The 12,851-nt window shown below is 51.6% G+C and overlaps 4 protein-coding genes across 4 annotated transcripts; 2 read left to right on the plus strand and 2 right to left on the minus strand.

Moving 5' to 3' along the window:
* Nucleotides 1-313: 313 nt before the first annotated feature.
* AYO21_10062 (hypothetical protein) lies at nucleotides 314-7,731 on the plus strand (the record flags this gene model as incomplete). Its single annotated transcript, XM_022659986.1, has 6 exons — nucleotides 314-5,242; nucleotides 5,806-5,935; nucleotides 6,009-6,051; nucleotides 6,110-6,961; nucleotides 7,026-7,100; nucleotides 7,161-7,731. 6 exons carry the CDS (start codon nucleotides 314-316, stop codon nucleotides 7,729-7,731), a joined length of 6,600 nt encoding a protein of 2,199 aa, XP_022507697.1.
* A 552-nt stretch (nucleotides 7,732-8,283) lies between these two features.
* On the minus strand, nucleotides 8,284-9,679 carry AYO21_10063 (hypothetical protein; the record flags this gene model as incomplete). Its single annotated transcript, XM_022659987.1, has 6 exons — nucleotides 8,284-8,677; nucleotides 8,746-8,840; nucleotides 8,898-8,956; nucleotides 9,015-9,324; nucleotides 9,397-9,515; nucleotides 9,574-9,679. 6 exons carry the CDS (start codon nucleotides 9,677-9,679, stop codon nucleotides 8,284-8,286), a joined length of 1,083 nt encoding a protein of 360 aa, XP_022507698.1.
* An 811-nt stretch (nucleotides 9,680-10,490) lies between these two features.
* AYO21_10064 (hypothetical protein) lies at nucleotides 10,491-11,830 on the plus strand (the record flags this gene model as incomplete). The annotated part of the gene is made up of 3 exons (XM_022659988.1): nucleotides 10,491-10,596; nucleotides 10,782-11,287; nucleotides 11,492-11,830. 3 exons carry the CDS (start codon nucleotides 10,491-10,493, stop codon nucleotides 11,828-11,830), a joined length of 951 nt encoding a protein of 316 aa, XP_022507699.1.
* Nucleotides 11,831-12,337: 507 nt separating this feature from the next.
* Nucleotides 12,338-12,676, minus strand: AYO21_10065 (hypothetical protein; the record flags this gene model as incomplete). Its single annotated transcript, XM_022659989.1, has 1 exon — nucleotides 12,338-12,676. One exon carries the CDS (start codon nucleotides 12,674-12,676, stop codon nucleotides 12,338-12,340), a length of 339 nt encoding a protein of 112 aa, XP_022507700.1.
* Nucleotides 12,677-12,851: the final 175 nt, after the last annotated feature.

Raw genomic sequence — 12,851 nt, forward strand, 5'->3', positions numbered from 1 at the left:
GAAGTCGAAGTTGACATTGACGTTGCGAAGTGTTTCGGAGCAAGAGGAAAGTTGCGAAGATTGAGGCGGGGGGACAAGAGGCGGAAAAAGTCAGAATGACAAGGCTGCATCGCAGCCTCGGCCTCTCCGCGCCGCCGCATGTCAATAGTCCCCCACTCTGTAAACATTGCATTCCTTCCACCCTCCTCAGTGAGACTTCTTTTGGATACGGATGCCCATCATTATCATGCTCTGGGATCATATCGCTCACCACATAATACGCGACAAAGCAGCGTCAACATGAGAAAGACGCGTCGATTACCTCATTACTCTCATGGACACCTTCCGAGTCCGCCTCAACTGCGTGGACCACTACCAAGCGGTCCCGATTGATGGCCTAGATCCTCCAGTACCTCTCGGTGTCGGCAGCGCGAGTCACAATGACAAACCTCGAATTTCGGTCATTCGCGTCTTTGGCGCCACCCCAACCGGGCAGAAGGTGTTGTTGCACATCCACGGGGCTCTGCAATATACCTACATCGAGTACAGCGGCAGTCTGGTCCCCGACGATGTTGACGTGGCTATTCGTACCCTCCAGCTCTCTATTGATCACGCTCTGGCCGTGAGCTACCGCAAGAATATCTATGAAAGGAAGCATCGATATGTCGCACACATCTCCCTTGTGAAGGGGGTTCCATTCTATGGCTTCCATGTCGGTTACAAGTTCTACCTCAAGATATACTTGTTGAACCCGCTGCATATGACGAGGCTAGCCGACCTGTTGCGGGAAGGAGCCGTTATGAAGAGAGTGCTACAGCCATACGAGAGTCACATGCAATACATAGCACAATGGATGTGCGACTATAACCTATACGGTTGTGGCTATATCGACTGCCAAAGAGTCAGGTTTCGCGCCCCGGTCCCCAGATACGCCGATCTGACCAACCCATTGCACCAATGGCACGATCTTTCCATTCCCTCCGACGCGATCTTCGACGATGGGCAACTGACCAAGCAGAGCCACTGTGCGCTCGAGGTGGATGTGCACGTCGAGGGCATTCTGAATCGCAACGACGTCCACGCTCGCACACTTCATCATGACTTCATTGAGCGCGTCCACCCCATTCCGGCAGATGCCAAGCTGGTGCAAAGCATGGCCGGATTGTGGAAGGATGAGACTCGGCGCAGGAAGTTGAGGATGGGACTTAAGGACCCGAATAGCAGCCCCTTCCCTCCAGAGGTTCTGGTGTCAATGTCAGCGGATCCGAGAAACACGGCTGACGGAGGTTGGATTCACGAACACGAATTCCGTCAAAAAGCGGCCGAGCTTGCTGCTGAAGAGTTTGAAAAGAGTGACAGGCAAAACGTGTCTTTTGACACCTTTGTGAAATCCACATCCCTTGAAGACACTGTTCGCACAGCATTAGAAAGCGTCGACGATTTGTACCCTCACAGAATCCAATTGCTCCACCTGAGAAGTCTGAATGACGATTCGAATGGTAATAACCCCATGCAAGAGGATAACTCTCGACCTATCGTTGATCAAGCTCGATCGGAAAAGTTTGGGGACTCAACAGGCTCTGACGTGGATGGAGACAACTCGGAAGGAGATTCTTCTGTCCGGTCACCACAAACAAATGCTCACAACGACATCAAACCCAGGGCTGCCGACAAGCAAGTCTCAAGTCCGATCAGCTCCTCCGAATACGAAAAGTACGGCATTCGTCCTGCGGGTGATGCGCAACACTTTGACGAAGACGCATTTGAAGTACCACAAGAATATCTGATCGATCGAGCTGGAGGTACAAATGGCACCAAGAGAGCACGCTTCGGAGAGGTACCAACATTCCAACCGAGGAAGAAACACAAACACTTGGTTGATGGTGAGAATATTTTGCCCGATGTGGGATTCTGGGAGTCGGATGAGGACCCAGACTTCTCGAACGAGATCAGTGATTCTGAGCCAGGTGCGGAACCGACAGAGGAAGAGATGCGAAATATCCCCTTGCCTCAGGCTACCATCGACCGCGTGTCACTCGCAGGCCCGCACCGCACATCAAAGAACGCGGCTGTGGATGGGCCAATCTCTGGAAGCCTCTCGCGGCGCTCGATACTGTCTTTTCCCACGGTGAAAGATCCCACGGATCCTGCTACTATACTTCGGCTTAGCCAGAAGAGCACTGCTTCGCAAAACTCCTCAAAGGCGTCTACGGGTGAACCTTCAATCTCCCCTGCGACGCTGAAGACGCCTGCAAAGTCCATATTCACCGACTCAGAACAGACCCCCTTGCCGCCCGCCGTAGGTGCAGGTATCGGGTCATCTGGGTTACTCAATATCAAACTCCAAGGTTTTCCAAAATGGCAGGCAGGGAACAGTGTGCACTTGTACAAACCTCGCCCGCCAAGTTTCAAACAGATAGCATCAACTATGTGGGAGAATGGTCTGCCTGATGTAATTTATCAGGAAGCATACTACAGTCAGGAGGAAGACGTCCCTGGCCAATCCAGGGAATATGCTGGTCGCGAATTCAAGCTCGAGAGTGCAACGGTGCCCTATCTACCAGACTTTGATGCTTCCGGAAAGTCCGCCGCAACATTCGGCCGGAAGCCTCCTTCGTTACTGGATTTTGCTGCTGAGAGAATTCGCGACAATCAGAGACGCAAAAGATGCACTATTTCTGAATGGGTTATTGCAGCGACTCCGCCTCGAAATCTCGACGTTCTCTCCTGGCTGCAAGAAGAAACGCAGGCACATATTGACAACAACGGGTCTAATAAACTTCGGACGCGTGGTGCCGCTCTTTCGCAGATCGATGGTCCAACGCAGAAGAATGATCATGGCTTCAAATATTCTCAGAAGCAGCCCAGTACGAGCGTTCAGCATGAGACACAGTATATGAATGTGATGAGCGTGGAGGTCCACGTCAACACTCGAGGTGCTCTGGCTCCAAATCCTGATGAAGATGCCATTGCTTGTATATTCTGGTGTGCGCAGACTGATGACGACGATGATGGTATTGACAACGATGCAAGAACGGATGGGCTCCACGTCGGAATCCTTGCTGTTGCTGATGATAAGCAGGCTGCGGAAAGAATTGCCCGCAACGTCCCCTATCACGTTGAGGAAGAGCCTACTGAATTGGATCTTCTTACGAGATTTGTCGACATTGTGAGGCACTATGATCCCGATGTTCTCACAGGCTATGAGGTGCACAATAGCTCCTGGGGTTATCTCATTGAGCGTGCGCGTGTCAAGTACGATCTGAACTATTGCGATGAGCTGTCCAGGATGAAATCCCAATCTCACGGACGGTTTGGCAAGGAAGACGACCGCTGGGGTTTCAACCACACTTCGACAGTTCGTGTCACGGGTCGACATACAATCAATATCTGGCGGGCCATGCGCGGCGAATTGAACTTGCTTGGCTACACTATGGAGAACGTTGTGTACCACTTGCTACATCAACGAATACCTCACTACAGCTTTGCTGATTTGACGAGGTGGTACAACAGCAAGAATCCTCGCGACCAGGCAAAAGTCATCGAGTACTTCATATCGAGGACAAAGCTCGACATTGAACTTCTCGAAGCCAATGAGCTGATCCCGAGAACAAGCGAACAGGCCCGACTGCTGGGGGTCGATTGGTTTTCAGTCATTTCCCGTGGTTCACAATTCAAGGTAGAGTCTTTGATGTTTCGCATAGCGAAACCGGAGAACTTCATCTTGGTCTCACCCAGTCGCAGGCAAGTCGGGGGTCAGAATGCATTGGAGTGCTTACCGCTGGTAATGGAGCCTCAAAGTGATTTCTATACCAGCCCACTGCTGGTTCTCGACTTCCAGTCCCTTTACCCCAGCGTCATGATAGCCTACAACTACTGCTACTCGACTTTCCTCGGCCGAGTCGTCGGCTGGCGAGGCGCGAACAAAATGGGATTCACAAATTATCGCCGGGAACCCAGATTACTAGAGCTACTCAAGGATCATATCAATATCGCACCGAACGGGATCATGTATGCGAAACCTGAAATTCGAAAGTCCCTGCTGGCAAAGATGTTGAGTGAAATTCTCGAGACCCGCGTCATGGTCAAGAGTGGAATGAAAGTCGACAAGGATGACAAGACACTGCAGAGGTTGTTGAATAACAGGCAACTTGCCCTCAAGCTTATCGCCAACGTCACCTACGGCTATACCTCAGCGTCGTTTTCCGGAAGGATGCCGTGCTCAGAGATTGCGGACAGCATTGTACAGACTGGCCGCGAAACGCTCGAGAAGGCAATTGCTCTGATCCACTCGGTCGAGCGTTGGGGAGCGGAAGTGGTCTACGGCGATACTGACAGTCTCTTTGTCTACCTCAAAGGCCGAACAAGAGAGCAAGCCTTTGACATTGGTGAAGAAATTGCCGACACAATCACGAAGATGAATCCTCGACCGGTCAAGTTGAAGTTCGAAAAAGTCTATCATCCGTGCGTTCTACTTGCGAAGAAAAGATACGTGGGGTTCAAGTACGAAAATCGCAACCAGACTGTACCAGACTTTGATGCCAAAGGAATCGAAACTGTGCGTCGAGACGGCACTCCAGCCGAGCAGAAGATCGAGGAGACGGCACTAAAGCTCCTGTTCCGCACCTCTGACCTGAGTCAGGTCAAAGCTTTTTTCCAGTCTCAATGCGCCAAAATCATGCAAGGCCGGATTTCCATCCAGGACTTTTGTTTCGCTCGAGAAGTCAAGCTTGGGACTTACAGTGACAAACAACCTCCACCTCCTGGTGCACTTATCAGCGCTCGAAAAATGGTAGAGGATCCGAGGCTGGAACCGCAATATGGCGAGCGAGTACCCTATGTGGTTGTTACAGGCGGACCAGGCGCCAGGTTGATCGATCGTTGTGTAGCGCCAGAAGTCTTACTCAATGACGCGCACTCGGAGCTCGACGCGGAGTATTACATTTCCAAGAACATCATCCCACCCCTTGAACGCATCTTCAATCTGGTGGGGGCAAATGTCCGCCAATGGTACGACGAAATGCCAAAATACCAGCGTATCAGGAGAGTAGACGGTGGGCTTGGTACAGAAGGTAAAAACAGTGCGAGGGCTCAAAAGACCATGGAGTCATACATGAGATCGTCGACATGTCTTGTTTGTCGCGATCGACTGGACACTCCGGCTCCGCTGTGTGACAAGTGCTCTCAGCAGTCTCCGCAGACTATGCTAGCACTCCGGTCGAGGCTGATGAAAGTTGAGAGAAAAGCGGCACAACTCGCCAAGGTATGCCGTTCTTGCTCGGGATTTGGTTGGAGTGAAGAGATACGGTGTGATAGCAAGGACTGTCCTGTCTTCTATTCAAGGACGAGACAGAAGACTGCTCTTGCGAACGAGGAAGCCCAGATTCTCCCTGTTTTGGAAACTCTGGAGAAGGGCACGGATGGACGAATAGATTGGTGATGTACTGCATTCATTGATGAGGCGAGGCATTGGTTGGTCTTGGATAGCATAGCATGGGTACAGGATTATGGATAACGAGGGGCAGGGACAGAGACAGGTGCATGAGATACCCCATCGGTTTGTTGAGGCCACAGGATACGACATGGAAATAATGGATATGTATATTATGTATGATCAGGGGCTGTTTCAGTCCTTTCAAAGTATCAACAACATCTGCCCAAAAGTGTCTCAGTGTCGCACCGAATACGTACTAGCGCCTTGGCATGTTTGGCACTCTTCTCTACCTTCTCGACTTCATTCTTCATCACCTTCACAACGATTTGCACACATCATCAGACTGGCATGAGACCAGGAGATACCATTTAACGAGCCTCACCAGCTGCTAGGAATGCTTCTCGCGCCTCCAGCATCTCAATCTTCGTTACGATCGGAAGCATGGCATCCCCTCCAAGGCGGACAAATCTGGCATGCAACTACTGCCGTTACAGGTGGGCTGGGTCCAACAGTACTTCGAGGGTTCGCAGACTCTAACTGACCGGCAGAAAACGACGCTGTGATGGCAATACCCCCACATGCAAAATGTGCTCAGATAGAGGCCTGGAGTGCGTATACCAAGACGCCGCGTCTCCGAGGTATGTCGGTGGATCCTTGACTGTCCTTTTAACGCTGCATAATGCTGAGCTGGCACAGAATTGACAGACATGAACCGATTGATGCTCACCTGGGTCGATTGAATGCAATCGAGGATGTTCTACGGCAACACTCAATGATTATCAACTCCTTGCGCCCAAACCCGCCACAGACATTCGACACATCCTCCACACCGACGTATACCTATGAGGACATATCCTGCGTAAATACGACTCAAACTCAGCAGGATGATGTGAGACGTGATCGCTCTACAAGCATAGTGAATGATGCGCCGGACAACTTCGCCAGACAATCGGACGAGCAAGTGCCTCCACTGACGATCCCCCTCGGTCATCAGACTAGCACAAGCAGTCTCCTTACACTCTCTTCCATGCGCTCTCTGGTGGGCGACTTCCCGGAGGAGTTTCTATTCCTGGTAGAGGAGAATCGTCCACATCCTCCGTGGTTACAACACGTCGAATTAGCGTCCGATGAGGTAGGACAAGACATTCTCCAGCTTGAGAACCCATTCGCAAACACCTGTTTTGAGCGATTCTGGACACTAGTGCATCCGTACCGGCCCTTGTTTGACCTGGAAGACCTTCAATCACAATACGAGAGAACCTTGAGCGAAGGGATCCAGGAGGATCCACGCTCTGCCCTCGTTCTGTCTCTCCTTGCATTAGGAGCAACTGCCTTGGACCCTATCGAAGCCGCCGCAACCAAACACAGCGGTGATGCGATGGTCAGACGAGCTCTTCGCATACTAGTTCCGACATGGGCCACGACATTTAGCGGAGATCTCGTTCTATCTCAGGCACTCATTCTTTGCGCGCTTTACTTCTGCTATGTGGTCGACCCACTGATGGCCTGGAGGCTTACACATATGGCATCCACAAGTGTGCAGCAAATGTAAGCTTGGCATTCGTCCTTGTTAGCTGACGTTGTGTACAAGTTTGACCATGACACCCTCTAGGCGCAGAGAACATTTGTCCAAAAACACCAATGAAGGTGTCATCAGAGTCAGTTGGGCGTGCTTCTTAATCGAATGGTACGTCTATCCCCCATACCTAAGGATGGGAACAAGGCGTTGATGAAAGATTTCGAATAGCGATATCCTTGCCGAATTCCATCAACCCAGAAGTGGTATCGAACCGCTGGTTGATCGGATGCCCTTTCCTGCATACAGCAACGTCACAGCGTTAGAAAGCTTGTACTCATTGGCCGACATATCGGCCAGGTCCTTGCTCAATCGAATTCACCATACGATGTACTTCACGGACAGTCTCTCCCTATATGCAGGTCGGTCACAAAACTCAGGCGGGATCCTCTCGTCTGATCCCGATGCTTCATTATTAAGAGTTTGCGAAGAACTCGATCGCCAGCTTGAAACGTGGTATGAATCGCTACCAGAGGCCATCAAACCAGATCTTTGGGGCAGACCCAGGGGCAGTGACCAAGCTTGTGTTCTGCGCCTGAGATATTGGTCCGCCAAACACAACATCTATCGACCTTTTGTGGTCTATGCGGCGTCACGGGCTACAGAACATGAGGGAAGCATACCGGTGGCGGCTCTTGAGCGTTGCCGGCTATGCCTCTCTGCGAGTCGAATATTCTTGCTAACTGCTGGCCATGTTCTGTCGAGCAGAAGTCCATACACTTTTAGCACAGCACAGTGGTAACACTCTCCTGCGTTCACGTCTCCATAGTAGCTAGCTAATTGGTGATTTCACAGCTGTGTAGGCTACGCACTGATAATCGCGCTCGCTGCGCAAACCACTGCTCTGGCTGACTCGGTAGAAGATGTTTCAGAGCTATTGGAGACAGCAGTCGGGCTTGTGAAACCATGGGCACTCCCTGGATCGAGCATTGAATGTGGCCTTGAAATTGTGAGTTCTATACACAGAAAGCAGCGACTACGTAACCTTAACCTTCGGGCGCGTTAAGCTGCACTTGCAATCAGAGTGTATCCTCCGGAAAGGCTCGTAAGTCTGATTACCACTACCTTACTCGATTTATCGTCATTGGAACTCCTTATGGCGAGATGTCGTTCAGCTGCATACGAAACATGGTTGTCTACATTATTGGAGGCACATGAGAGCGACAGATCCGAGTCAACATAAGCAGCCGCATGGAGAATTGACACTACTGCCGGACTCTGGTGTGCTACTTCTAATAGAACGCCATTTTTGGGGCTGTTATCTCCAGGCGGCAGTCGACTTCAATTTGGAGTCTTATAAGCCTTTTTCCGCCATGACTTTTTCAATAGCCACCTTCGCTTTTTCTTCGGCCTCGAGAAAGAACTTGCAAGCATCTCCGAACCTCTTATTCAGCACCGAATTCTCTGCAATGAACTGGTCAAGCTTTTCTCCACCGTTCACCACATAGTCGGTGTCCATTGTCGCTAGCACTTGATTCCAGTCGGGTCCGGCAAGCGGATCTATGGTTTCCAATGCCTTCAATCGCTCTGCCACAGCGAATTCAGCGTATGGATGCTTAGGCTTCTTCTTGGCTACCGGAGGAAGGGTGTCAGGTGTCTCCATAAGCTTGTTCAGGTTGGGACCTTGAATAGTGACGTGTTGGCAACCCAATTCAGCCATCGCAAGAACCTCATCGATGTTGAAATGACTGTGGTATCAAGGGTCATCAGTCAGATCTACAGCAACCCAAGTAGTGGCTGCCGGTGCACGACTTACCTCGCGATGACCATAATCGGTTGTTCCTTTCCCGTCTGCACATAAGCCTGCGCAAATGTCTTCAGAATATGTATAATGCGGGCGGACATGGGATGCTGCAAGGTTTGTCAATTTCCTTGATCGTTTCAACGGCACCCGGGACAGAGGTGTACCTCGAGAGCTGGATCTTTGACCTGTGGACGTAGCGCCGGATCAAAATGTGCTGCGATTTCTAAATGACGGTGAGACTTTCTTGCACAAGATCCAAGGTTAAATGCAGTTTTACTGACCATTGTAGTACGGACTGATGAACAGACAATTTGACTGGCTTGCTGCAATAGCTTGTTCCAGAGAGAACACAGCTGTTGCCAGCGTGCGAATACCCTCAGCATTGAGCTCTAAGGCCGCCGATGCCGCTGCTCCGGAAAATGGCACTTTGATGGCGAAACGATCTCTCGACACGCCGGACTTCTCGAATGCTTCGGCATACTCGTGACATTGTTTAATTATGGCGGTCCGGTCGTTCACGTAGCGAAGGGAGGTCTGAACAAGCACACGGCCTGATAGGAATGGAACGTTCCTGGCACAAAGGGCGATGGCCTAATAATATAAACCCCCTCCATCAGAACTTGAGATGTCCATATATTTGTTCAGTGATTGAGGAGGACGTACCGCCATGGTATACACTTTCTCCCATCCTTCTTTACCATGCTTGTCAACAAGTTCCTCCAGGAGGGTCTGGTTCTCAGGGTTCAACAGCTCCTTCGTGATGACGCCTTGATTCGAGGTCTCTGGTAGGTGCATCAGTAATCAGTGGGGCCTTTTAACAGGTTTCCAAGTTCACCGTACGGTTGTGAGGGGTGAACGGCAAGCTCTTGATGAGTGCAGTATCGACATCGTCGACGTCGACGTTGCAAAGTTCTTCGAGTCTCTCGAGGAGCGACCGCGGCGCCATGATGAGTTTGCTGGTGAGAGGTATTATCCTGCTCAGCGGATGGCCTGGACAATTGGACGACAGAGGCAATCCTTCTGGGCGAAGAAGAGACGGTTTTGGTGTTCAATGTTCCCCGTCGTGTGCTTCTACGAGTTCGGGTGCAGGAAACACGCCCTGAAACCTGCTCTCTTTTGTTTTAGCACGACTCCTCTCGTTGGGGTCCTCCGCGACTCATTCTCCGGACTTCTCATTCTGCTGATTCCGGTGTCGCCGACTGTCCGCGCTCTTACTCGGTACTTCCTCTCCGCACATTTTGAACAGGAAAAGGGGCGTTCCCGCCGCTAGTACAGACCCACCAGATCGTCTTGAGGGGGCGGTGGGCTCACTTCAATTTAGCGGCGGAAGGCGGACCGCCGCTAACCGGATGCGATAAGGCGCCAGATCCAACACTGCATGAGACTGGGAATGAGGGCCTGATCCCGCCGACTCTTCACCGAGCAAATCGAGCAGACGGCGTGGCTACCATACCACGTGCTTCTGTCTGTCGTGTCACAGCATAGACCGATGATCCGCAGGGTCCACGACGGCAGATGCGTGTGAGAGACCTGAAAATGGACAATCTGAGCAATGTAGTTTGTTCGACTGTGCGTGTGTGCATGTGTGTTTTTGTCACTTGAATGCGATTTCATCTACAGGTCCAACTGCGCCAATTTCGCAGTGATCAAGAGAGCAGGAATAGAGGGAACAGCATCGTCTTCTCGTTCTTCCCAAGGCATCATTCGTTTTTTTTTTCCCCCTGAATCTACCTACCCATTCACCAAGCCGAAGCACCATGATTTCCTCAGAACCCATCGTCGAGCCAGTCACCAATGGGCACTCGAGTCAAAAAGCCGGGTCTGCTAGGGACCTCTTCTCCCTCGACCGCAGAACTATCATCGGTATGTTGACAGCATTGTTGGCAGTGCGCAAGAAATATACAGCAACAAAACAATGCTGGCTCCCCAAAACCCCAGCCCGCCAGCCTTCCTGTTTCATTTGTGTCCTATGCACTCTTCTTCTTCTTTCTGTTCTCTAGATTGGTGTGGGGTGCGAAACTGAGATTTTTTTTTCTTCTACGTGGCAGTGACCGGTGCGACGGGCGGTATGGGCATCGTGGTGGTCAAGGCGATATTGCAGTCCGGGGCCGATGTGATTGCCATTGACCGCGAGGCGGAGCCCAAGTCTTTCAGCGGAGGTAAACATGCTGCCTGTAATCTTGCCCGTGCCAAACCTGTGTTACTAAACCTCTTCGAATCCTCTCTAGAAGACCTACAAAGCACCGCAGAGAAGAGCGGGACGATCGCGTCCTACTACCAATGCGACATCTCCGACCTCGAGTCCACGTACGCCGTCTTCGAGAACGCCGTCTCGTCCGCCCGATACCCCCTGCGCGGCCTGGTCAACTGCGCGGCGATCGGCTGGGTCGGCCCCTCGATCAGCTTCCCCGTCGACGACGCCAAGCGCATCATCGAGGTCAACTTGGTCGGGACGCTGATCTGTGCGCAGGCCGCGGCGCGGTTGGTCAAGAAACACGGCTTTCCGGCCAGCTTTGTCTTTATCGCGAGCATGAGTGGATACGTGGTCAATAAGGTGAGCAATATCTCTAATGACTTATACCCTATGCGCAACACAGAGTCATCAAGGTCAAATGAGAGACGATCTCGTATCGTATCGTATCGCATCGTATCGTATCGTATGCGATGAAGATAAACATGAAGAAGAAAAGAGGGGCGAAGACATTCAAAAAGAGACGAGAACGCTCTGGCTGATCATCACTTTGTATTACCCGGGCAGGGCACACCCAACGCCGCCTACGCCGCCTCCAAGGCCGGCGTGCACCAGCTCACGCGCAACCTGGCGTCGGAATGGGGTTCCCCGAACGACACAGACGGGGCCTCGCCTTCGCCCTCGATCCGAGTCAACTCGGTCAGCCCGGGCGTCATCCGCACTCCGATGACAGCGGGCGTCCTGTCCAACAGCCACTTTGAGCACATGTGGACCGAAGAAACCATGCTGAAGCGCCTGTCCGTGCCGGACGACTACATTGGGCCCATCATCTTCCTGCTCTCGGACGCCAGCTCGTATGTCACGGGGTCGGATTTGTTGGTCGATGGAGGGTACACGCGGTGGTAAGGACTTTGATGTAGCCGGTGCTTTTTTTGGGGGGGAAGAAGAGAGGACTTTTAGAGATTGAACGGGTAGTCAATCATGAGCTGCGAATTGAGGTTTCTTGGGAAGACAAATATACAAAAGAAAAATAGAATATATTCCATCTGTGTTACTTGGCAAATGATTCGGGTCGCAGCCATTGGCTGGCTTGCAGACTGATGCTTTTTTCGAATATATCTTGCCTAGCCTTTCTGTCACGTATCTGAAGTAAAGCTAGTATTCTCTAAACTTTTGCCCTGGTGGAAGATATCGGTTGTACGCGAGTTCAGGCGAAGGTAGTGGTCTCAATATCCGCGTTGCGGCGAGAACCGATTTTCAGGGATTGACAACGTCACTGTTAATTGCCCCAGTACCTGTGCCCTACCATCCTGCTCCCTGTCTTTCGGCCTTCACAGTATGGATAACGCATTGGCAATGCGACCAACACCACCTGGGGCACATTCTCTCAGCCGACGTACGCAGCGACTGGGTTCAGGCCGAAGAAGGTAAGGACGTCGCTCTGACATTGGAATAGGATGTTGCAAGGGTATCAGGATCCCGAGCTCGCAGATCGGACAGCTCCAGAACGCCAGAGGACGCTTGTGCATGAGGTACCCTAAGTTTGTCATTGTTGAACCCGTCAACCGAGAATCTCGCCTTGCAGCCAGGCACATCGCGCAAGGACGGGGGATGGAAAGCCCCCTTGTGCAGGAAGTTGAGCATTGCTTTGCTCTGGTCAAGGCCGATGTAGCGTTGGCCATCGCTGGGTGCGAATTCGTGCAGCAGAAGGTGCGCCTTTGCTTTTCTTCTCGTCGGTCGATGACGATTCATGGTACAAAACCTTCGTGCAGGCATGGATAACGTCACTACCCATGCCCTCAGGCTTGAGATTGTTGCCTTAACTGGTTGCCACTTTGACCAGGGTTGTTTGAGAGATCTTGTAGTTGTCAAACCAGTTGACTTGAAGACCACCAGTCTTTGCATACCTCCCAAGTCAGCCAGGAGG

The sequence above is a fragment of the Fonsecaea monophora genome, assembly GCF_001642475.1.
Source record: "Fonsecaea monophora strain CBS 269.37 chromosome Unknown Scaff109, whole genome shotgun sequence".
In the NCBI taxonomy this organism is placed as follows: Eukaryota; Fungi; Ascomycota; class Eurotiomycetes; order Chaetothyriales; family Herpotrichiellaceae; genus Fonsecaea; species Fonsecaea monophora.